General features: G+C 44.4%; 1 protein-coding gene across 8 annotated transcripts in view; it reads left to right on the top strand.

Moving 5' to 3' along the window:
• Window positions 1–26035, top strand: part of FGF13 (fibroblast growth factor 13) — a 490290-nt gene that overhangs the window by 401277 nt on the left and 62978 nt on the right. For 7 of the 8 annotated variants that reach the window (XM_048213361.2, XM_044392441.3, XM_044392443.2 and 4 more), the window contains 2 exons: window positions 17339–17449; window positions 23101–23204. In XM_048213361.2, the coding sequence (XP_048069318.1) occupies window positions 17339–17449; window positions 23101–23204 (215 nt within the window). Of the gene's footprint in view, window positions 1–14872; window positions 15416–17338; window positions 17450–23100; window positions 23205–26035 lie in introns of those variants that run through there. The other variant, XM_026479742.4, reaches the window with a different exon arrangement.

The following is a 26035-nucleotide window of genomic DNA, read 5'->3' on the forward strand; positions in this document are numbered from 1 at the left end:
GGATAATTGCAGTGATTCCAGTTTGGCTTTAATTTTCCGTGTTTACATTTGATGGGAGAGTATTCCAATAGATGCCAGGCTCCTTGCTTTGTGATGTCAAAATTGTAGCTGCTTTTTTTCTCTTTTTTAATGCAAACAGAACTCCTGCGGATCACCACCCAGTGGTTCAAAAGCTTCTGGAGGCAGCCTAATGGGACCTTGGGTTTGGAACCCTGCTGGCTGTCTCTAGTGTCTGACTCTTATCATGCTGATGCCCTTTTCTTTGCTTCCCAATCTTATTTTCCCGTACTTCACGTACATCTTTTTGTAAGCAACCGCAACCCCTCTTTGGAATGAGATAGGGGCTAAACTGATTAATAAATAAATTAGTTGTGTGATGGAAGGAAAACTGTGACCTCTCAGTGAGAAACGGTTTTCTTGTCTGTAAAATGTGTGCAGTTGAAACCTCTTCTGGCTACGTCACCGGCTCCCATGCAGATCGAATGAGACAAGGGTTGTCGTAAAAGGGCCCTGTCAAACCTTGAAGTGTCGTAGACTTCTAAAGTATTATTTTTTGACTCAAATGGGGGCCAGTCTCATTACTAACCCGATTTAACTTTCCCTTTCACGAGAATCCAGCAGTTTCCTGCTCCTTAGTTCAATGACTGAATGATGTAGTTCTGTTTATAATTGAAACCTGGCCACACTCGACCCTGAGTTGCACATGAACTTCCTCTTAATCAACATAGGCCTGTCCTGCATTTCATTGCTCTAGGTGCCTACTATCTGCATTCTAAATGGGGAAGGAAGAGTTAGCTAATTCATTTAGCCATGAAACTACCATTTATTGAGTCCCTACTCTGTCTAGATGTGGAGATCCAGAGATGAAGTCCCAGTCCGTGTCTCGGGGAGTTCAGTGTTTGGTGGGCATGATGGATGAGTAGACAGAAAGAAATAGTATAAGTGCTGTAATAGCTATATGCACAGGGTACTACAGAGCAGAGAAGAGGAAACTCTCTTTACACGGACGGGCCTTGTTGGGGAAGGTTTCCCAGAGGAAATGATGCCAGAGATAAATCTTGAAGAGTTTGCCCAGCAGGAGGGAGTAGAATTTTCAAAGGTACAGCAGTTGGAGTGGCTAGTGGGCTGGAGGGGGGTGCTTGGGGGAAGGTAAGTACTTTGGTATGTCTGAAATACGGTGTGTGTGAGGCAGGAGGTAAGGGTGACAAGGTTGTCAGGGGCCAAATAATGGAGGGCTTGTAAGTGGAGAGCCACTGAGACTATTAACAACACGATCAGATTTGTCTGTTGGAATTGTGGCAGTGAGCAAAGTAGTTTGATCACAGGCCACAGAGGAGGCTGTGGTAAACTTCAGGCAAGAAATGAAAGTAGGCATAGGTGAAATTTTTAACAATAGGAATTTAGAAATGATATTAAGAAAATAGATCCTGAACTACTTGCTTACTCCTTGGATGTGAGGTGGGCGAAGGAAGAATGCAGGATGATGCCCAAATTTCTGGCCTGGGTGAGATGGTGGATGAATCCAGATAGGGGTATGACACAAGAAACAAACTTAGTAGCCATATGGAATAAGAGAAGAGCAATCAATTTGGGGAGATGAGTTCAACTTTGGATTTGAGGTCTTGAGTGCCATTTGGGTAGAAGTATCCATATAGAGAGCTCAAAGGAGCTCCATTATATTTCAAGCGTCAACCAATGTCATCCCCTTCTAGAGGCCTTCCTTGTTTACTGCTGAATACCTACAACTCAGCCTGGCGCAGAGCGAATGCTCAAAGAACATTTGTTGAATGGATGAATGAAGAGTAAATATCTAGAAAGAGAAGAATGAGGGAGAAAATTAGAGGGCATAGGGCAGAATCCTGAGGGACTCAAATGGCCAGTAAGAGGAAAAGAAGACCCAGAAGGCATAGTCAAAGACAGGTAGGAGGAAAATCAGGAGAAGTCTGTGGAAAAGTGTCAAGAAGATAATGGCCAATAGTGTCAAGTGCTGCTGAAAGGTTGTGGGAAGTAATGACTGAGAAGTTGTCATCCACTGTGACAATAAGGTTATTGATCATCTTAGTAAAAGCAATTTTAGTGTCATGATGGAAGTAGGTCACATGGGGACTTCTAGTCAATATGTTGAACTCAAGTATGGCAGAAACCCCTAACCTTCCATAAAAACATAGAAATAGTGGATAAAATAGTACCTTAAGTCTGACGATACATACAAAAAATCAAAAGCAAAAAAGGGAAATTTCCTGGTGATAGCGACAAAGGGGCAAATCAAAGCCAAAGCAGAGTGTCACAGTTGGAACTAAATGGCCATCGAGAGTATCAGAAATGGATGTACACCCTGGGGCTTAAGGTGAAGTTACAGCCCTGACACAGAACCCTAAGCTTCCTCTATAAGGCGAGGAGCCAGGATGTCCTGTCCAGTTGGTGACAAATCAGGACTCAAGGCCTAGGGTCACAGAATGTAAGCAGAGTGTTCATTCTGGGCTTAGAGGACAAGAAATTGGAATCCCACATCTTAGTTTGTACTAAAAAGCTGGGAAATTAAAATTAAAGACTGACCTGCATCCAGTGGAATCCATAGCGTGCTGGCAGAGAAAGAACACGGAGCTATAGCAATAGATAACTCTGCTATCCAGGGCTCATGTGGGACTTCTGCGGAAAACAGCTCTCATGCCGAACGGGAGCCCACAGTCAAGTTTACGGAGCAAGAAGAGAAATAAACCACTGCGGGGAGGGTCAGCAGTGACAATAAGCAGAGTAATCCACATTCCAGAAAAGTTGTATAACAAGGCAACGTCAAAGAGACTTTAATTTAAGTACCTTCAAAACGTTCAGTAAAATAAAGGAGGGACTAAAATCCGTAAGGTATGAACAGCACATCGTGAAAAGAATAGCAGACATATTAGAAAAGATAAAACAGCCATTGTAAAAATTATGTATATATATGCACATGTGTGCATGTATGTAAATGTATATAATTTTTAACACGTCATATATATTATCGTATAATATGCAGTATGGTTTATGTGTGTCTGTCAATGAAATCGAACAAAATCAAACAATAGAAAAGCCCAGAGTGGGGATCAGTGAAGCCCCCGGATTCTACACAGAAAGATGAAGAGAAGGAGCTGGGGAAGACAAGTAGGGACTCATGAGGAGAGAATGAGGTCTCACACATATCTAACAGAAGTTTCAGCAGAAGAAGAATAGAGAGAGATTTAAGGACTGACAGTGGATGAAGAGTTTATGGTAAACTTTTAGAACTGAAGAAAAATAATTGAAAACAGAAGGAGCACAACTGAAGAGGCATACAGTGAGAAGGAATATTTTTAATGTTTTAAATATATTTGAATACCAAGCAAATACTAGTTTTCCACCTCTAAAAGGAATATTGAAATCTATGTAGAGGATATATATACATATATATCTATATATATATATATATATCCCTAGTAGTATGTATATAAATATACATATATACACACACATGTATGTATAATATAATTTATAATAAAATCAGAGTGAATGGTCAATGGAAGTAAGGAAATGGGGTTGTTGGTAAAGATTTTCAAGAATCTTGGCTGTGACGGGAAGGAAAGATTGAGCAGGAGCTAAATGAGCATGTCTGATCTATTAACTTCTGCTGCCTGAACTCACATGCACACACATTCATAGAACCAGTTCTAAAAAGTGGCAGGGAACTTTTAGAACGAGGAGGTCTCCAAAGCCCTTCCTTCCTCGAAGCTACTCCCGCAGCCTGTTCTGTCATTTAACATGTCACCATTAGAGGCACTCTTGTGGTACAGTATTGCCTCCATAAAAGTCCCGCTAGAATGAGCCACTTGGGGGGAAGTGGGTGGGGTCGTGAGGATATATTCATACTTAACCCAGCTCTGATGAGAGTATCTGATCAACTAGCTGTCGTCTTGGAAAACAGTGACCGAGGGATGGGATATAGGAAAGACAATTTCAATGAAGAAGAATTAGGACAGCCTGGATCCTAGAGTCTTATCTGGAAGAACGGGTTCCTGTGGGGCCTCATAAGGACAGTGGGCATCTGGGCTGAAGTGCTGGCTTTACAGCCTTGCCAGAGGCCTGCCTGGTGTGTGTGTACACACACACACGCACACACACACACACACACACACACACACACAGTGTGTTGGTTTGGCTATTTTTTTTAATGCAGGTGACATAAATATTATATTAGTTTCAGGTATATGACATAGTGACCCAACAACTATATACATTCTAAAATGCTCACCACGATAAGGGTACTTACCATCAGTCACCATATAAAGTTATTACAATATTATTGACTATATTCCCTATGCTGTACTTCTCATCCCTGCGACCTATTTACTTTATAACTGGAATTTGTACCTCTTAATTCCCTTCACCTATTACACCCATCCCCCTAACCCCCTCCCTCTGGCAACTACCAGTTTGTTCTCTGTATTTATGAGTTTGTTAGTTTGTTTTGTTTTTTAGATTCCACATATGAGTGAAATTGTATGGTATTTGCCTTTCTCCCTCTGACTTATTTCATTCAGCATGATACTCTCTAGGTCCATCCATGTTGTCTCAAATGGCGCTGTTTCATTCTTTTTTATGGCTGAGTAATACTCCATGGTGTATGTATATATGACATCTTCTTTACCCATTCGTCCATTGATGGACACTTGGGTTGCTCCCGTATCTTGGCTATTGCATGTGATGCTGCAGTGAACATAGTGGTAGATACATCTTTTCAAATTAGTGTTTTTGTTTTCTTTGGTATATACCCAGAAGTGGAATGACTTTATTATATGGTATTTCTATTTAAAAATTTTTTAGGAACATCCATACCATTTTCTCTAATGGCTGTGCCAACTTCTATTCCCACCAATAGCGCATGAGGCCTCCCTTTTCTCCACATCCTTGCCAACACTTGTTATTTCTCATCTTTTTGATACTAGCCTTTGTGACCGGAGTGAGGTGATGGTATCTCACTGTGGTTTGGATTTGCATGTCCCTGATGATGAGTGATGTTGAGCATCTTTTCATGTGTCTGTTGGCCGTCTGTACATCTTCTTTGGAAAAATGTCTCTTCAGGTCCTCTGCCCATCTTTTTTTTTTTTTAAGATTTTATTTATTTATTCAACAGAGATAGAGACAGCCAGCAAGAGAGGGAACACAAGCAGGGGGAGTAGGAGAGGAAGAAGCAGGCTCCCAGCAGAGCAGGGAGCCCGATGTAGGGCTCGATCCCAGGACTCTGGGATCACGCCCTGGGCCAAAGGCAGATGCTTAACGACTGAGCCACCCAGGCACCCCCTCTGCCCATCTTTTAATTGGATTATTTGTTTTGGTTTGGTTTTTCTTACAGTGAAATAAGGCACTGTTGTTTCCCTTAACAATTCTGTTAAGTATATATTTTTTCAGACCAAAGGATACTAAGATTCAGACAGAGCAAGCAGGCGTAGGTATTTTAGCGGCAGGAAGAGGAATATAGTAAGTAGGAAGATTTTTCAAATATATTTTCAGTATATTTAAATACCAACCAAATCCTAGCTGTCCCTCTCTAATCATAGAATTACTAGATTTTCTGGCTTGGACAGTCATTTTCCTAGCATCTTTAATTCATTTTTTAGCTTCAAATTTTATCATCACCATAATAAAATTATTTAATAACTGCCCACATGCAAATCTCTGGTCTCCAAACTTACCCCAGTCATTGCAAGAGGAGACTGCCTGCCTCACTGTGGCATTCGTGCCAATTGAATTTTCATTTTGATTGGCATCTTTCCAAAGGGATTACTTCTACTAAACCCTCTGCTGATGGCAGTTGTAAGTCGATAAACTACTGTACACACTTGAACATCGCCAGTGACAATATGTACTGAACGCAATCAGTGGGAAAGGGAAGACAGTTGGTTTACAGGCATGAAATAAACAACTCATGAATGTCCATTAGAATATCCACATAGTACATCTTATGTCTCCCAATCCCCAGAATGCTTCAGGACCACACCAGTAATGACTATTTCCCAGAGAAGTAGGTTCCTGGAGAATGGTTACAGTAGGAGATTCACTTGTTGCCAAGTGATTTAAAGTGTAGGGCCATAAAAATGCAAGGTTTTGTAAGTTCTCAGCTAAGGGGAAGTCATATGGCCTGCTAAGAATTTAGCATCAAGAGTCAGTTTAAGCAGGTTTGAAGTCTGGCTTTACCCAGTTTTGTTCCCCAACTTTCGAGTTCTCCATCATCCTCCAAAATTCATCTTCAGTGAGATGGTTTGGTGGTGGTGGTGGTGGTGGTGGTGGTGGTTCTTTCTGAAGCTGATCCCAGTTCCTGCCCCCCTACCCACAGAGTTAGCTCGGCCTTTTTTTTTTTTTTTTTTTTTTTTGAGTACCTCCCACACTTTGGACATATGGCACCACTTTACAGTGCCTGATCACATTTGTGTTTTAGTTATTTTATTTACTTCTCTTTCTCCTCCACTTGCAGCCAGGGGCAGGCAAGGAGGGGCAGTAGAGCAGTTTCAAGAACATGGGATATGAAGTCAGAATGCATGGATTTGAGTCCCCTTAGCTCTTCAACTTCCTGCCTGAATGAACTCATTAACCTCTCTTTGCCTCAGCTTCTTCATCTGTAGAATGGGGATAAGTTGTAAGTATTAAGTGAGTAAAGCAGGCTAAAGTCCTTAGTGCCGGGGATATAGGTAGTGTTCAATAAATACATTATAGCTCATAAGTACCTTTGCATCCTTTAGGGTGTAACTCAGTACATGACAAAGAGTTCTCAGTAAATTGTGAATGAATGAATGAACAGTGTAGCCTCGGACAAACTCTATTGACTTCTCTTGCCTCACATCTCTTTTCTAAAATGAGATTGTTAATGGAGCATCAAGGTCCCTGTTATGAAATCAGGTGTTCAAATTGCTCGAGGTCTTCAGTGGTAGCGGGAGAAGTTACTAAACAATTTCAATCTGTTGATTATGCTTACAGCTGCTTGTCAGAAGGACGAGCCAGAGCCAGTCAGTCAGGATGGATACCAGAGAAACCCCTTGAGCTCAAAAGCATAGTCCTGGGCTTCAGACCATGCAACCAAACACACTGTGTGCAATATTTTTCTCTCTTTTGGCTGAACTCAGGCTTCCCGTAGCTGAAAGCAGATGGCACGAAAAAGCTTACGGTGTGGAAAGCCGGTTTTCCGGGTATGAAAAGAATCGGAGTGCTTAAACTTCGTGCCTCTGCTAAGGAGTGATGAAGATAACGTCCAGAGTGTCCTTTGGGTCTCCTCACACTCCAAAACCCCAGATTACCTGACTCAGATTGGGTCCTGGTGTTAAAGGGCTCCCTGGGCTGAGAAACCCAGAATGATATTAAGCAGTGATTTATAGTCATTTACTTTTAGCGAGAAAGGGAGCGATGTTTTCTCAAAATGTCACTCTAAGAAGTTATTGTTCAAAGCGTACAAACTAGGCCAATAACTGTGTACAGATCATATCTATTATTTGTTCCAAAATTCACTTTTGTTTAAAAAAAAAAAGGAAAACACATAACTGGGTTGAAAGTCATGTTATATTCCATCTTCTTCCATTACCCAAGCCAAGAGATGGCCATATCCGGGCACCACTGTTGAGGAAGCCAGATTCCAGACCCAGTGCCAAGGAGGAAAAAGTCGTATGTGAAGGGCTCGACTCGTACACATAGATTGTATTGGTTGAGGACCCGTAATTGCAATCCTGGCACTGCCACCTGTGGGCACTGCAGGAGATCCTAGATCTATCACTTAGTCTCGCTAGACTTCACTTTCCTCATCCGTAAAATGGCAATACCTACCTTAAAGGTTGGTGGAGGGATTCAAGAAAATAGTGTAACAGCACTGAGGTGGCTTGTCCAGTTATAACCACAGCATTTATTGACTGTTCTCTCCATTTGAAACCCCAGTGTTGGGGGGGGGGGAATGAAAGCAGAGTGAGGAGTTTGAAACCACGTAGGACATCTTCAGAGTTCTCAGATGAATCACGGACCTGTCCTTCGTCCCCTCCTTTGAATCTAGAGGATACCATTTCTTCCAAATTCAGCTGGTTCCTCTGCCCAAATCCTGGTCGGCGTCTGAAAAGTGTTAGGACTGCTAATCCTGAGAGAGCACTGAAGTAGTTTCCCATTACCTCTCTGCTCCTTTAAAAAAAATGGCAACTCTTGATAAGAAGTTGGTGGAAATAGCACCGCTGGCAAATAGGAAATGAATCCAGGGTTCCTTATGCTGATTGCAAATCCCGCCCCCATATGCTAAGTAATACTGAACATTAGATCATTTGCAAACACTGCATTCCCTTCCTCAGATCTTGAGTTTAGGTCACCTTCCCTCAGAAATCCTATTTCCTGAAACAGCTTAGATCCAGAAAAATTACTGATTGTCTGCTTTTGCCTCAAATCCTTGCATCATTTTTCCCCCTAGCTTTTCCTTTAGATTATTTAGTTCAGTGGGCAAGAAATGAACCCAGTGTTACAGATATTTTGCCTCTGAGTCTTGCACACATTTTTAGTCTGCCATAAATGTTTCATCATAGAAACACTTCATTTATGTCTGTTAGCCACCAGTCAGTTCGTAAAATAGCAACCGTTCCTTCATCAGCTTTAAATATTATTGAAGAAAACTGACATAAGAAATAGCAGGAAGATCGGTAGGAGAAGGAAGGGAAGAATGAAGCAGAGGGGTAAACAGAAGGCGGAATGAACCATGAGGGACTGTGGACTCTGGGAAACCAACTGAGGGCTTCAGAGGGGAGGGGGTGGGGGAATGGGATAGACTGGTGATGGGTAGTAAGGAGGGCACGTATTGCATGGTGCACTGGGTGTTATATGCAAGTAATGAATCATCGAACTTTACATCGAAAACCAGGGATGTACTGTATGGTGACTAACAACATAATAAAAAATTTAAAAATAAATAAATAAATATTATTGAAGAAAACTGAATAAAACTCCGAGAGAAGCCCATGCTTTTGTTGGTTCTGGATGCTCTGTCACCCCTGAGGCAACTCACCGTAATTGAGGGGCGCCTGGGTGGCTCAGTCGTTAAGCGTCTGCCTTCCTTGGCTCAGGGCGTGATCCCAGGGTCCTGGGATCGAGTTCCGCATCGGGCTCCCTCCTCCGCTGGGAGCCTGCTTCTCCCTCTCCCACTCCCCCAGCTCGTGTTCCCTCTCTTGCTGCCTCTCTCTCTCTGTCAAATAAATAAATAAAATCTTAAAAAAAAATAAATTTACCATTATCTGCAAAGTATTTCCTACCCCTTGGACGACAGACTTTACAAAATGATCGTGACTGCCTGGACCCACACGATCCAGGTTCACCCAGTATGACCTTCCAAACGCAGAGGCACTAACTATCTCATGCCCGCCTCAGACAGGACCTTGAACTTTCGCAATAATGTCGTTGCTGCCCCTTTTCTAGTGACCATTTCTTGGTTGCAGCTCATGGATATGAATGACGGAATGAGAGCCTCGACGGGAATCGGCCCACATGCCCGCTGAGACAGATAACGTTTCTGTTGTATTCATAAAACTTCCATAGGAGAATCAGCATTCAATTATGTTTTTTAAACGATTGTATCTATTTATTTATTTGAGAGAGAGAAAGAGAGCGCGAGCCGCTCAGCCGACTAAGCTACCCAGGCGTCCCTCAATTACGGTTTTTAACAAGCCTTACTGAAAAACATGTTTTCCTTGTACAAAACCAAAATCCCCACATATTGAAGCTTCAGCTCATTTCCTCGTGTTCTCTTTTTATGATCAAAGAAGAAACCTGCACCCCAGCAAGCCAATACTTCTCTCCAGGTTTTCTTGATTAATTGACCAAGCAGGTAATCAGAGGCCTCGAACTCTTGATGTTGCAGCTGCTATGGCTAATTAAATGGCAAAGAGCTGTATTCGTAGATATGATTAATACTATCAGGGTGCTCTAGGGTTTTAATGTTCATAAATTATGACTGAACAATAAAATTTTTATATGGGTTATAGGATTTTTCTTAAGGATCAGAATTAATCAGTGCGTTCCCCATTGACTTTGTTTATTTGCTTTTAAATATAAACCAGAGGCAGCTTTAGGAAACTCCATAACTGAAGTATTTAGAGAACAATCCCAGAGAGAGGACACAGTCAAGACCTAGCCACGATCCTAGTGCAATGCAAATCAGGAGAGCCAATCCATTTCTAGAAAACTGGTTCTGGAGACCTTTGTTTCTGAAGCATAATTCCCCCAAATGATCTGACTAGGAGAGACTCTTTGCCAGCTAATAAATGTGTCAGGTACTGTAGTCACTCTTTCTGTCCCTGGAATTCCGGTGGGACATGGACAGGATTTCTTTAAATTGCATTTTTCTTCCTGCTTGGAGTTAAGTGGCAAGAGCCTTTGCTAATGGCTTTTCTCTAATCTCCTCATTTGTATTTCTATCCAGTCCTTTCTCTGGGCTTTTGGACATAGATGGACAGGACAGGTCTCTTAAATACCTCCCCTACCGCCCTACTCAGTTAATGGCGAGATCCCAGCGGTGCACTTGAACGTGTCTCTCCCTTTCCTCCCTTTAGCTCATCATCAGTCCTTGACCTGGTAACTGGTCACGGAGGGGTCCTGAGGGACCGTTGAAGTGAAGACGGAGAGCTAACTGGCAAGTGGCTCCAATTGTGTTTATCTTCACAAAGGATGGGTGTTTGAAATCTCTCATTTTCAGAGTTTCAGAAAGACAGCCAACTCCTTCCTGCTCGGGAGGTACCGAGGCTGCGCCTGATTAGGCTGTCTGAATTCTCTCATTTTTGCTCATCACAGTCACATCTGTTTGGGTTTCTGTCTCTCTCCTGGAGATGCCTCTTGAGAGCAGATCCCCTCAGCTGCTTTACAGCTCATCTGAGGCCTGCCAAAAGAGATTGGCAGAGAACGATCAGCTTTCTCTGCTCTGATAACTCACATAACTCTCCCTGAAAAGAACGCTAAAACCTGGTTCTCAAGTGAACCCGTGAGGAACGGAGCCAAAGAGACTTGTGGTATTTTTCTTTGGAATCCAATTTAGAGTTTATGTTCTGGTGGGGTGAGAAGGGAGAGGGGAGGGGGGAGTGCGAGGAGGGGAAGAACAAGAGGTAGCAGGAACAGGGGCATATACCAAAAAATCGTAGGCTCCAGAGCCAGAAAGACTTTAAGGAACATCTCATCCAGAGATTTCCAGACGTTTTTGGTTTTAGCAGTGGAATCTTTCTCATTATTTTTCTTCATAAGAAATCATACAGGGGTGCCTGGGTGGCTCAGCGGGTTGGGCATCTGACTCTTGGTTTCGGCTCAGGTTACTATCTCAGGGTCCCGGGACAGAGTTCGGAGTCCTTGGGCTCTGCACGTAGTGGGGACTCTGCTTGAGATTCTCTTCCTCTTCCTCTGCCCCTCCCCTCGCTTGTGCTCTCTCTCAAATAAATGAATAGATCTTAAAAAAAAGAAATCATACAGTGAGCCCCAGTATATAAAATAGATGAAAGCGGAAGTGCTAGCGTTGAAACATGGGTGAGGGAACGTACATCGCCTCCATCTACTCCTAGGGCTCTGCACAATACAATTTGAAAGCCAGTAAGACTGTCTAAAGGATGACTTCAAGGTTGGGAACACTATAGCCCCAACAGGAGAAATGACATACCTAAGGTCACACGGCCGATGAGCGGCAGAGACAGGATTAAAACGTATGCCTCCTGCCACCCAGGCTAGAACTCTGTGTGAGTTGAGCCGGAGAAAGGAACTAAGGGTGCTTTCCTCCTGAACATGATCGGGGAGAGAGCTTGGACAGTGCAGTGGGAAGAGGAGGTCAGGGAGGAGCAAAGGTGAGTGGACCCGCTCAGCACAGAGCGATTGGGAGCCGTGGGATTAAGCAGGGTACAGTGTGAACTGGTAGGAACAAAGCAAGACGGGAGAAAAAGGCATTGTGACAATGAGTGTCGAAGGAAAGTTCTTCACTCTCCCGCTCAGATGCTGTACTACTGGTGGGGTGGCAGTAAGACAGAAAGGAAAGGCAGAATTTGCTTCTCTAGGGTGGGCTGCGGTTCTTTCTTTCATTCTGCCTTCCTAAGGTGAATGGGGTTTGGGCACGGTTCTCCTTTGAGAATTTGAGACTTATATTCACTCTTCTCTGAGTTGAGAAGCACCTGTGAAATGCATATGGGAGTTAGGAAAGGATGAGAAATATCTGCATAATTAATGGCTAAGTAGTATGATTTGGACCCAAAGTCAAAATGGCTTTCCTTCCCCTTTCCCCTGGATCACTCCCCCTCAAGTCAAAGGCCTCTGTGGCTTCTGTTAAGGGAGGAGACAGGAGAATTCTTGTGGTCTGTAAGCAGACAGGTCACAGAAAGTTAGAGGCCCAGGTGCTGAGCAGAAGGTAAAAACATGCTGAGAGGGAGTAGGGACCTCTTAAGGTCCATTCCACACCCCAAATACTGGCCCTGGTCAGATCTTCTTCTGAGGCCTCTTTTGGTGAGATTATTTCTTTTCATGGTAATTGGAATTTTGAATCCCATACATTCTGAGCCAGGACACATCCTCTTCCCCTTAAGAAGCAATGTGAATCAGTCACTCATCAGTTGTTTTCAACAAACTGTTTATTGAGCATAAACTATGCGACAGGAACTGTGCCAGGAGATGGGAATATAGTGGTGACCAAGACCCAGTCCCAATTTTCAAGGCGTTCGAAATCCGGTGGGAGCCAACCAGGGTTTTTCCCCCATGAATTAATGTCTGAAGAAGTGGCTACTTGAATTGACTTGAGGTGCTGAAACTCTCTTCCACCCTATCCTCCGTGTGCCTTTGGGACAGAGGAGTCCACTAACCTGCAGGGAATTTCAGACCATTAGGCATGACTCTCCTGTAACCCTCCACCTCGGTCCCTGCACCCTTCACCCCAGCCTGCCTTTGCAGACCCGTATCAGCATTTCTTTTCTTTTCTTTTTTTTAGATTTTATTTATTTATTTGACAGAGACAGCCAGCGAGAGAGGGAACACAAGCAGGGGGAGTGGGAGAGGAAGAAGCAGGCTCCCAGCAGAGGAGCCTGATGTGGGGCTCGATCCCAGAACGCCGGGATCACGCCCCGAGCCGAAGGCAGACGCTTAACGACTGCGCTACCCAGGCGCCCCCGTATCAGCATTTCTGATAGGGCCACAGTCATTTCAAGACTGGGGACAAGTGGAAAGGGAGGCGGCAGCAGCTTCCCCCGTGGAGCAGTGAAATCTCCACAAGGGGTCAGGTGATACAGCTCTGATGGGCTAAGAGGCCTGAAGGAGTTTCCTAGTTGGGAACTCAGGCAAGAAAAGGACTGGGGTCTGGGCATTTGGTTTTGTTAGCATCTGTATCAATTCAAAAAAGATCTGGAAAGGGCGGAGGGAGAGGTCCACTAAGGAGTGTAGTGGCAGCTCCGAGACAGAGCAGCTCTACTCTTGGCAGCTTCCTTTCTGGCATTAGAAATCAAGTCAAATAGTAAAAGAGTAGTGTCTGTTTGAAGATGGGGACGTGGATGGATCATTCTCTTCGTTGCATTCTTGACCTCGAAACTCCTCCTTCTTCTCCAGGTTAAAATATAGAACAGGGAAAGGGCAGAACCTGTGAATAGAGTGAGGCGAGCAAAAAGCCAGACTTGATTCCTGAATTGGAGGGAGAGAGGCTGCTAGATCTGGAAGAGCAGGGGGAAAAAAAAGAAGTTAGGAGATTGGAGAGAGATTGGAGATGGGCCAGGGCTTCAATAACGAGGCTCAGCGCTGCATTTCCCAAATACTGCTTTCTGTACACGACCCAAGCTCTCCGTTTGGATCCCAAACCCAAACGAATGATTTGGGGCAAGAGGAAAAGCGGGGTTCAGACCGCACATATTGGCCTGTAATGAAAAGTCAGCAAAAACCACTGGGTGGCAGCGTGGTGTGCGGGTGCAGCTCTGCAGTGCCCGCTGCTGCTGCTGCTGCTCCCGCTGCTGCTAATGCCGCCACCGCCGCCGCCACCGCCACCGCCGCGAGGGCTGAACCCGTCTGCGAGCCCTGGCCTCTCTCCCGAAGGGCTACAAGTGTCGCCATGCGAAATGCCTCGGCGGGTGTGTTTTTGGGGGAGGGGGCTGTTGTGAGTCGCCGACTGTGGCAGGGCCTGGCGAACTTCCCAGGGGCGCCAGCCCGGGGCAGTGTGGCCCGGTAAGAGTCCAACACTAAGGAAAGAGCCCCCCCCACCACCACCCCCCCACCTGCAGGCCACCCCCGGCTCCTCCGGCCCAACTACCTCCTCCCGGTGCCCCTCCATCCCTGCTTCCTCCCGAAGCTGCGTTCTGGAAGAGGAGGGCAGGAAGCTTCGGGCGGTGGGGCAGCGCCTGAGCCCCTACAGGTGTTAGCCGGCGCCGACCGCCCCGGGCCTCGGGGGGGCGGGGCGGCCGGGAGCCCGCGGGGCTGGGCTCCGGGAGGGAGGGGCCGCCGGGGGAGGGGGCCTCGGGGAGGCCGCGGCGCTCTTCCGGAGGGTGCCTGCGGCGACCGGATTCCTATGCAGAGACTGTGCCGCGCCCAGAGCAGCCGCCGCCGCCGCCACCGCCACCGCCGCCGCCGCCGCCAAGATGCGAGGCCGTTACCTGTTTGATCCCCGTCGGCCAGCTGGCACGGGCCAACTTTTCCCGATCGTCAGGCCCCGAAGTTGCAAGGACTAGTCGGAGGCTCGGAGGGGCCAGGGCGAGGGCGCGCTCCCCCGCGCGCTTCCTCCTTCCCCCCCCTCCCGCCGCCCGCGCTCGCGGCCTCTCTCCCGCCCGCGCCGCTCCCTCCGCCCGCCTCCCCGCTCCGGCCCCCTCCGCGCGGCACTGGGCGGGGGGTGCCGCGAAACTCCGACCCGAGCCACTTGGACTCGCACAGTGTCCTCGGGGCGCAGGGGCCGAGCGCACGCAACCGCGCCGCGCTGCCTCCGCCGCCAGTCTCGCCGCGATCCCGACCCGGGGCTGTGGCGTCGGCTCGGACCCAGGCAGCCCGCAGCCCGCGCGGGAGCCGGACCACCGCCCGAGGAGCCCGGACGGCATGCTGAGCCCCCTCCTCGGCTGACGGCCGAGCGCGGAGAAGCCCGGGCGAGCGCCGGCCAGGGAGACGAGGGCGGCCGCGGCGCGAGACCGAGCGGACGCGCCGCGGAGGAGCGGGAGGCGGAGGCGAAGGCGAAGGCGAAGCCGGAGAGGGGCCGCCAAAGAAGTGGTGGTGGTGGGCGTCGTGGCCATGGCGGCGGCTATCGCCAGCTCGCTGATCCGTCAGAAGAGACAAGCCCGCGAGCGCGAGAAATCCAACGCCTGCAAGTGTGTCAGCAGCCCCAGCAAAGGCAAGACCAGCTGCGACAAAAACAAGTTAAACGTCTTTTCCCGGGTCAAACTCTTCGGCTCCAAGAAGAGGCGCAGGAGGAGACCAGGTTGGAAGGGGCGCTTGGCCGGCTTTGGTTTTTGGTTGTTTTTTTTTTCCCCCATACTTTACGAGTGTGAGGGGGCCTGGAGGGCGTGTATGTAAGCGTAGGTGAGTTTGTCGGGGGCCCATCTGGTGCGGATGTGGCCACCTAGCCGGTGTGCGTGCGTGGGAAGCGATGGCTTTCTCGCCGCGTTCGTAGCGGTAACTGGCTTGCTGCATTGCAACTGCCGTGGGACAGGCGCAGAGCCCGGGGCCAGACCCGGCCCGGGGGGAGGGGGCGCGCCCTCGGCTTCAGACGTGCCACATGTGTGCACGCCCGGGGCTCTGGCACGCGTGACCCAGACGCGGCCGCCGTGTGTGTCTGTGTGTGTGGCGTGGAAATTGCAGGCGCCGAGCTGGGCAGACCCCACTGCCCGCCCTAGCGAACCCGGTGAAACCTCCTCTGCCTTTACCTCTGCAACTCTGACCCTTCCCCTGATCCAGCTTCCACCCCCAAGGGACGTGTGGGCTCCCGCTATCTAGGCATTCTGTTTCTTTGATCACTTCTCGGCTTATCGGGACAGACTTGACTTGTGGTGCACCCTTGAAATATTTGCTGGAGAGGGGGGAGTGGATTCCTAGAACCTGGTGGCAAAGAGCTTAGTGATCTGGTTAGACTAGTGAAACTGGCTACTTGCTACTAAAATGCTGGATTGAAGAGAGAATTTAAACTCACAGCCAGATTGTAGGTCCTTTGGAACCTATTCCGTGAGAAGAGTAGCGCGATATTCCGGTGCCAGGGGAAATTCACACAGCTCTAGGTGTCAGGTTGCGTCAAGGTAGAGCTTGCCGTTCTTCACCAAAAGAATCCTTTACGCTGTTTTCTTACTTTTAAACTAGATAAATAATACAGAATTTCAGACTTATTCATCAGTTTGTTCTTTCTCTGTTGATGTGTTCCACACACTATGGAATGGAAACGCAGACATCCATTTTCTGTTTGCTCGAAGTTTTCAAGGCATTCGCCGTGAATCGGGCTTGTTTTAAAAAGGCTGAAGCGGTTGCAAAGCGTGATTATGTGGCGTGAATAATTACATACATATTATTTCGGTGCAGGTGTCTGTAGTCAGTAACAGCAAATTTTGGATAACGTGGCTGTTATTGGTAAATTAGGTACTTTTCTGTGGGGATTCCTAATTGAAAATCATTGCAATTGAGAACCCATATTTTAGATAATCATATTTCTGATATTAAATTTGAAAATAAGTATAAACTAATTTCCTTTTCCTCCCCACCAACAAAACCCTGCTCTTTGTGCACCCCTTTTCCCTAAGGATAATTAACACGATAGGGTATGATAATGGTTGTTTTTTTTTTCTCCTCTCCTCCTTTTTTTTGTATCACAGCTCAATTTTCCAAATGTAAGTCCTTTGATGAAGTTCCAGATTATTTTTGCATTTTCAACACTCTCAGAGTAGCGGGGACTATTTATTCAAAGAGGGATAATTCTGAGAGAAGTCTTTGTTAGTGTGTTTTTGGTCCCTGGTTGGCAAACCACTCTAAATTATCTTTTATTTCTCCTCCTCCTTCCACATGAGAAGTGGCACATCATTAAAAGGCAGAATATGCCATTTGCCAACCTGTTCTGAATGCTCAATGAGATAGAGTACCACTCTGTAAGCCAGGGACATGCTATCAGAAACTAGCTGCCGTCAGAAGCTTTAGGGCTTTACCAGTGTTACGAGGTAGAAATCAAAGGTTTCTTCAGTTTGGAGATTTCCTCTGAAACTTGGAGTTTGTTTGCCTGTTTCCTTTCAGAGGACTCTTTTAAAGTTGTAGTGTGACCTTTTACACTAAAGTTTGTAAATGAAATTAGAATTTTGAATTCTGAGTCTTTTCAGCTACGTACGCGCAACTTACCAACTGATCCAAATCCTCATTCTCTTTGCAGAGCCTCAGCTTAAGGGCATAGTTACCAAACTGTACAGCCGACAAGGTTACCACTTGCAGCTGCAGGCAGATGGAACCATTGATGGCACGAAAGATGAGGACAGCACTTACAGTAAGTGACTGCAAAATAAATAGGATCTCCCAGCGTGTTGTTGACATTGTGTGTTTTCTTTATTATTATTATTATTTTTTTGGAAATTAACAACCCTTGCGAAATTCTGACCTGAACGCAAAAATACAGTCAACACTTCAATCCTGATGATGCAGGTTAACCTAAAGGAAGTTGAACGTGAAAATATGTAAAATAGTGAACGATAGCAAATAATGTTGACACCAGCTGAGGAACCATCCAAATGTCATCGCCATGGTAATCTGGATGGATTTATGGCTGTCCTTTGGATTTTATTACTTTTTTCCCACAGAAAATTTACTCACCCACACACTGATCCTGAAATAGCACGTTATCTCTACTCTTAAGAACCGGTCTCATCCCAAGAGAGAGGAGTGGTTTCGTGTCATGAGAATTCATCATTACAAGCTTTCACTTCTGCTCTCCCCTCCACACACACTGATAACTCTGAGACTAATTGGGATTTTAACAATTGAGATACCTCCACAGGTGGGTGAAGGGATTTCTTTTAGTGCTTAATTTTTTCTATTATTATTATTATTTTTTTTTTTTACCATAGCTTAAGTAAAGACCAAGTTGGGACCATAACGGTGAACTTAAAAAAGGAAACACATCAAAGATAAAGTCAGTTTTATTTCTAATTATTGAAGTAATGTGATTATAAGATGTTACATAACCTTTTTATCACATATGCTTTTATTTATCTGAAGTCATAAAAACAAACTCACAAATAGTGAAGCCCTCTCTTCCCTAATAATTGGTGTTTTCTTGCCATTGATAGATTTCTGCAGACCCATTAACTGTTCCATGAGGCCGAAACACCTATTTCTCACAGTTCGTTCTCTCTTTTCCCTAATTTATATTGCATTTCCCTAATTTATATTGCATTTCCCTAATTTATATTGCATTTCCCTCAGACTTCGATGATTTCCCAGAAACATCCCCTTCGTTGGCTAAGAAAACAGCCAGGGAAAGTCGGTCAGAAGGCTAGAGTCGTCTGCAGCATTTTTAGAGATGGTCGGCTGTAGGCAGCAAAGCCATAGACAGGGGTCCCAGTGTTAAGTGGCAAAAGAGTTTCTCACCTTTTAATAATGCTTCCTGGGCTGATGGCCAAGCTATGACCTCAAGAGGAAGTCACCTTTAATTACCCTTGAAGAAAGCCCTGGGGGTACCTAGGATGAAAAACATGTATACTGAATGGTTCTTCCCTGTTTTGCAAAATGCTGTGTTACTGTTGACTAAAGTTCTACAGTGAGTATCCTAGACGTTCTGTTTGAAAAAATTAGTCAAGCGTAACTAGAGGGTTTGACTGTAACCGTATGACAGACATTAGTACATAATGATCAGCAGTAAAACATTCCGATAAATTATATGTACAAATCAGTGTCTAGGGAAGGAATGGGGGGGTGCGCTGGTCTATTTTTCGGAGTGCCTCAGCAAGGTGGATCCATTGGGCATTACGTTTGAAAGGAAGTTTATGGTTAGCTGCTCACGAGCCCCACCCAGTCAAGTTCTCCCCCATCGATTTTTTAACATCTTCTCTACATTAAAATCAGAGAAAAAATTATTTTGGGTCTAGTGTTCACATGTGTTTCTTGAAAAAGAAAAACTTTTTAAAATTAGTGCATTGGTTGTGTTTGGTAAACAGCAATAGGCCAGATGTATCAAGATCACACGGTATGCAGTCATTTTAAGATACACACACTTAGACACATATACATACACACACACACACACACACGCACACACACACATACGTATGTAAATCAAGACTCTGTTTCCTATAGCGGAGCTTTAGATCATGTAGTAGCTTTTATTCAATTCCTACATATTCATAGCTTCTGCCTTTGGTTGTCTTATACCTCTGACTGATATGAATGGCCTTTCAGTGTACTAATGATATTGTAAGACCTTGAAAGAGCGTAGCCTGATAACCAGGATCTGTGCTTAGGCAGAATGAAATAATAAGAGGTAAGTCAACGGTGGTAAGTATTACCACAGCATGACGCATTCGAATGAAAAGTACCTCAAAAGAAATAGCAGGTCTGTGGGGCTTGACCCTACTCCAGATGCTGAATGTGACCAGAGGCCAGGGGACTAGTTAATCTTCCCAGCTGAGGATATTGTAAGGCATAAATCCTCGTGAAACAAGAATGTTTCAGGATTAAAATGATTATTAAAATGATCATCATTACAATGGAAGTGTAGCCATGTAAATTTATTCTTTTTTTTCCCTCCAAAGCCAAGCAGCTTTCTTGCATTCATTCATTATTTTAAATGAGTAGGACAAGAATACAAGTTGTTTTCTCTTCTACTGTAACTCTTTCATTTTTATGGTATTTCCTTAACACGTATTCCTGATACTGTGTTTAAGTTTTCCTTAGTTTTTGTTAATTTTTAATACCTTTCATCGTTTTTTCTCATTTAGTTCAAATTGATATTTTAAGTCTGATACGGTAAGCACAATTACGATAAAACAAATTCATTCATATTTACCCAGATAGATCTAGTCCTAAAAACATATGTTTGATATTATATATTTAAGCTGGCCTTTGATTTATTGCAACGGTAGATGTCAGTTCAGTAACATCTCATCATGAGCAAATCAGCCATTGTAAATTATGTATTTCCCCCTGAAAAGGAAAAGATGATAGACATTTTGTGGTGGCAGTTTTATTATTATCTGCCTTGGGTGCAATGAGGGCTATTTTAAAAGAAGAGGCAACTTCCCTTCAAATCTCCAGCAGTGTTACTAGTTCAGTGTGTCAGCTCTCCCCAATCTGCAGTAAGATATACTTCCATTAATTGCTCCCTTTGAGAAACTGACCTCAGCCCAACTAATGAAGGAGGATGACCTCAGTGTCATATCCAGTAAACATTAAGTGCCAACTTGTGCATGTCTCTGAGAAAATGGTCACTTCAGAGTAGAAGGAGTTTAATTGGTTTTATGTAGACACAAAAGAACGAACAAGAAACAAAAGCCCTTTTATTTATTAAAAGCTTATTCAAAACTTTGACGGAAATGGAAGAAGAGATTTTTTTTTTAAAGATTTTATTTATTTATTCGAGAGAGATAGAGACAGCCAGCGAGAGAGGGAACACAAGCAGGGGGAGTGGGAGAGGTAGAAGCAGGCCCACAGCGGAGGAGCCCGATGCGGGGCTCGATCCCACAACGCCGGGATCACGCCCTGAGCCGAAGGCAGACGCCCAACCGCTGTGCCACCCAGGCGCCCTGAAAGAAGAGATTTTTGATATTTAATGAATGTGTTTTAGATACACAAGTGGAATCAGTTTTCTTCTCACGTTTAGAATATTTTCATCCTAATGGAAATAATATCTTAGGTACGTCCAGGAGGAAGTACTCCAGATTTAGAGAAACACAGGCACGCAGGAAAATACTGATTCTGCGCAAGCTTACCCCTCATATAATTTCTTTGCATTTTTATCTGGAAAAGCTGACCCTTCAGACTTTCAACCAACCCAGTTTATAATCCATCTTGAATGTCTAAAGAAAAGAAAAGACTGGACTAGGATGACCAGGCGCTGTCTACTTTTGCTGCTTTCTTCACTTTTTTTGTTTTAGAGTGCTGATTTTTGTTTTTGAATGGAGTGTCACAGAAATTTATGGTACATAGTGAAAAATGCATGTTCTCCTGTATAGTTAATACCATTAATCAGGAATAGATAATCCCAGGTGTGGATCACTGATGGATTTTGCTTCTCCTACCTCATGCTATCTGATGATTGGAATTCAAGCATTTTATTGCTCATTAAAACCCACACCAGTGAGTGGTGGAGGCACGTGGTGAAAATCAAATCTTTCTTTCTGTTACTTGGGCTGTGTTGTTTTGTCTTGTTTTGCTTGTTATTAGCTGCATGAAGAGAACTAAGGAGGTTCTGAATGTTATGAAAAATGAGGTTCTAGAAGCAGTTCTGAATTTCATTTATCACTCCCTGTCCTCTATGACAGTGACTGAACTAGCATCCAGATGCAGGCTCGTATTCTAGTTGCCTGGTGGTACGCAGTGGTATGGCTTTTACGCCAAACCCATATGGAAGTTTTTGTTTGGTTTCTTAGATCTCAGATTTTTAAAAACAAGAACTTTTATATAATAGGATTGTGATCTGTCGCATTCCAAAAATATAACATCATCATGTTTTCACCATTCAGATTGCTGTCAATCCACAGATGTGTGTTGAGCACCTGTGTGAGCAAGGCATCATCAACAGAAAGAGAGAGATACATGCCATAAGCAAAGAGACAGACTCCTTTGCTCTGCATTGCATTGTCAAATATAGCATGAGATCCTGGCTTGCAATCTGTGCAATTACCTTCCTTTACCTCACATAACAGAAGGGCACAGCTTTTAATATGATGAGCATTGAATGAACACTTGTATTTTGAACTGCCCTAGCTCCTCTCTGGTAATACCCTGATTTTAGGGGAAATATACATTGTAGGCTCCCCAAAGAATATTTAGTTCTCATTAATATTTCTCATCCATATTACCCCCCCTCCTGCAGTATATATATGCATCAAGGTAAGAGATCCCAGAAAAGCTATTCTTACCCATATGGTGACTCTTTTATATTCTTGTTCACAGAAATGATAGCAGACCGATACATCATCATCAGTAAACTTACACACCGAGGCAAAAATCATCAACATTGGTCTATGACTCTTGGAAGGTGCACAGGCTAGCTTCAAAAGATGTGTGTGGCAAGCACTACGTTTTAAAAATGTACTGTTTTATTTTTATTCACCATGTAGGAGGGAGTAGACAGCTGGTAGGGGGAGGACGCCCACTGGTTTTCTCCAGTGAGTGGTGTGTGATTGTGAGGAGAGGCTGTGGGTGTAAGTTTCACGCAATCAAACCTTCAAATGGAGAAATGAAGGCCTCTTTGGTACCAGCTGGCTGCCTACTTACAACTATTTTGCTAAATAAACAAACAAACCTCTTAAGTTCATTATTTGTATTCCTGTCACCTTTGCTACTAGACACCAAAAGCTAGGCACTGTCCCCCTCCTCCAGCCCTATCTCGGAAAATGTTAGTTCTTTAAGAAATACTGAAATACTACTCTGGGAACATAAGACTACAAAAATGCCTTTTTTTCAAGGCCTGGATTTATTTTTGGGTTGTTGCATTGGAAATAATACAGATAATTTAGATGAGGGAGTTAGACTAGTATCTTTTCTAAGATTCTAGGAATCTCTTCCCAACTGGTAGATCATAACCATGTCTGTGAATTTTAGCAGTCATCTAGGGGAGCAGTTTAAAATAGTTCGTTGAGGATAAAGCTAGTTAATATATAGACCAATTCCTGAAACTATAGCTCTCCAAAAGCTTCAGGATTCCCTAACTTCCGACACCATACAAACCATGGGCTTGTCTTCCATTTGCCCAGGGTGTCCGACAGTAGTGGCTATGGCATAGCCCCACTTCCGTGACTGTAGCCGGACACCAAGTACGCTAAAAGGTAGAAGAGGCCCTATCTCTCTGTCTATATGTAAACATACAGACATCGTTTTACCGAGCACGCATTACTTTTGGAGGGCCGCACCTGCTGGGAACGTTGAAAAGCCGTGGGATTCTGAATGATAACATCGCTTTCACATTCTTTCTGATTTCAGCTCTGTTTAACCTCATCCCTGTGGGTCTTCGAGTGGTGGCCATCCAAGGAGTTCAAACCAAGCTGTATTTGGCAATGAACAGCGAGGGATACCTGTACACCTCGGTAAGCCTTGCACGGCACTCACGCTTTGACTGCTCTAGGTTTCATCTGACGTGAAATAAAATATGCTGCATATGTGTTAGCATTGCAGATTTCTCTGATGAGGAAGAATGTTCTTGATGGAAATATCTCATTTGAAAGGACAAATTAACTTCCGGGGAAAGTTATATCTATTGCTAGTTAATCATTTGAAGCTAACATTTTCGGTATAAAAATCACAGAGCCACTAAACTTTTTTGCATATGATAACACTTGGATTGTTATGTTATGCAGCATATCGTAGAATGCTCCGTCTTGCTTGGCAGCTGTGGGAAGCAAAGCCATTTCTATAACTCAGCTCAACATATATTTATCCCCGCTTCCTCCTAAAGAAATTAAGGAGACCTCTTCCTCATATTAACTCTAGGACATAAAAGATCGTTCTGGAAGTGTCTCCATTTCTTATCTTCAGTTCCATTAGGTCACATTTGCTGTCTCTACCCTTTTTCCATCAGGCACATTTCAACCTCTCCATATGTGCAAATTCCTGCTTTTCCCAAGAAATACGTAAACAGTGTTGACAACAATTCAGTTAGGAACATGAGGCCAAATTAAGCTTTTTAAAAATGTTTAACATTGAAAATACACGTAGAAGTGGTACAGTTACCAGGGTGAGGATTTCATTCTTACCAGTAGACCTAGTTACCGATTACAGGAGATCACTTAATCTGTGAATACTCTGGAATCTTCATTTCGAGTTTCACATATTTTCAGAAGAGGCTAGGATGTTTACAATGGAGAGAACTGCTTGTCAAACTTCCTACGAGACAGACTTCAAGGAGGGTATTACCATGGCCGGAGAAATCTGTTGCTCAAACTGCCAGAGTGATCAGCCCGTTGTGCTCTTGCCTGTTCCCTGAATTTATGGCAAAGCCAGGTGTGTAGAAAGACTGTTGGCAGATGTGGTGGAAACCATGTCATAGCCCCGGTTTTCAGAGACCAGGCTGGGGAAGAGGTGAAAGAAGACGAAGACCACAAAGAGCCCATTCATTTGGCAAACCGGGCAGTCCGTTTCATATTACCGTAGAAGGTTAATCACCAGCATAATCCTCCAACCCTGGTCACTGTCCGCTTCCTATCAGGCCACGGCAGCGGTCTTGTTGAATAAATGTGGGGGCTTGATTATTTTTACAAATGGAAAATTTGGATTTATTGCTCTATTCATGGAATCTGTCACTTATTAATACGTTGCTATTATAAAGGATAGGAAAGGGGATTTGTTTTTCAGATTTGTGTTAAGATTAGAGAATGTAATAACGCAGGATTTTAATTAACTTCATTTAGATCCACAGACTACCTTAACAGGGCCAGATACAAAGGTAGGTGTTTAATGAAATAAATGCTTGTTTTCTGAAATCACTGTGTTGGCGTGGGAAGGAGATGGGATATATGATGCATACATTTGGGAAGGTAAATACCAGATGGCATAGAAAGTAATTATTAGGAAATAATTACTGGTCAGGAATCCAGAAGGTTGAATTTTTTTTAAATCTTGCAACAGTAATTTTAATTTTGGAAAGAGCATTGAAGTTAGAGTGAGGGAGAAGTCATGTTAGGTAATATGTCAGGTGCCCCCACTCAAGAAAATTAGGGCATTCGGTATAACATTTAGGGAACTGATGTCAAAAATGCATAGCCTACCATTCAAATTGACCATTATTTTAGCAAATAGGTAAGTGCCAACATGAGCTCATTTCTAAGGAAGACTTCCCAGGAGGAATCGGCATTGTAGATCGATGGGCTTCCTTTCCGTGCTGGGCAAGCTGATGGCGAAATGGGGGACACTTTGTATGCATTTCCCATTCAGGAAACGGAACCTTAAGTAAGCATTTCCTATTAAGGAAAAGAAACTGTTTTCATTAAGGAGGAAGGATGTGTGATTGATAACCCTGGAGTTCATATAGGGGAAAATATCCGGTTAGTGTGCTCCAGGAAGGGATCTGAATCTTCTCCAGGCTAAATTTTCTACTTCTTGTTACTCCTCTTGGATCAAGGTTTGGAGGCCCTTCACCGTGTTGATCACCCATTTTGGTATCATTTAAGGTATGGTGCCCAGACGCTATTAGGATAGAATCTGTCTCGGTGACTTTGGCATTTTGTGTTGTTGTGACCAGAAAGCTACAGGAAATGTGCCTCCTCAGAAGCGAGAGGCTCACTCTTCCCTTACATGAAACCATGGCACTTCTACCGCTGAAACATTGCATTTCTGTTAAGTGCCACTTAGCAAAGGGAAAATGGGTTTGGACAGTGACCTAAGGAGGAATGCAAAAATAAGGAAGAGGGGTCTACTGATGTGAGCAAGTAAAAAAAAAATCTAGGAAGTTACTGAAAATAATCTTGGTGAGGAATGACTAAGGTCTGCCTCAGAGCACCGGCAGTGGCACTGGCTAAGAGGACGTGTATTCGTGAGCTGTTTTAGAGGTAGAAGCCTCAGGATTCGGTGGCTGACTGGATTTGGAGGGAAAGCAGGACCCCGAGGGATGGTCAAACATGTCTGCTTGCCGTTCACTGCGGATGAAAGTAAAGTAGCTGCAGGTAGAGACACTTGAAGAAAGTTGCACAATGGCGGGTTATTAGGGCCCCCGGGGGAGAGGCATTTGGTTAATTGGTTTGACGGTGAAGCTATTAACCAAGATGGGGAATAAAGGAAAAAGCAGACCTGGGAAAGAAGATACCCGAGTGTAGCTTGCTATAGATGCTTGCAAATATGAACATGGAGCTTGAGAAAGATGTGAGCTAGAGATAAAATGTGGGAGTTACCGCTTGTAGGGGGTGGTTGGTGCCATGAGAATAGT

Source organism: Ursus arctos, chromosome X, assembly GCF_023065955.2.
Source record: "Ursus arctos isolate Adak ecotype North America chromosome X, UrsArc2.0, whole genome shotgun sequence".
NCBI classification, from domain to species: domain Eukaryota; kingdom Metazoa; phylum Chordata; class Mammalia; order Carnivora; family Ursidae; genus Ursus; species Ursus arctos.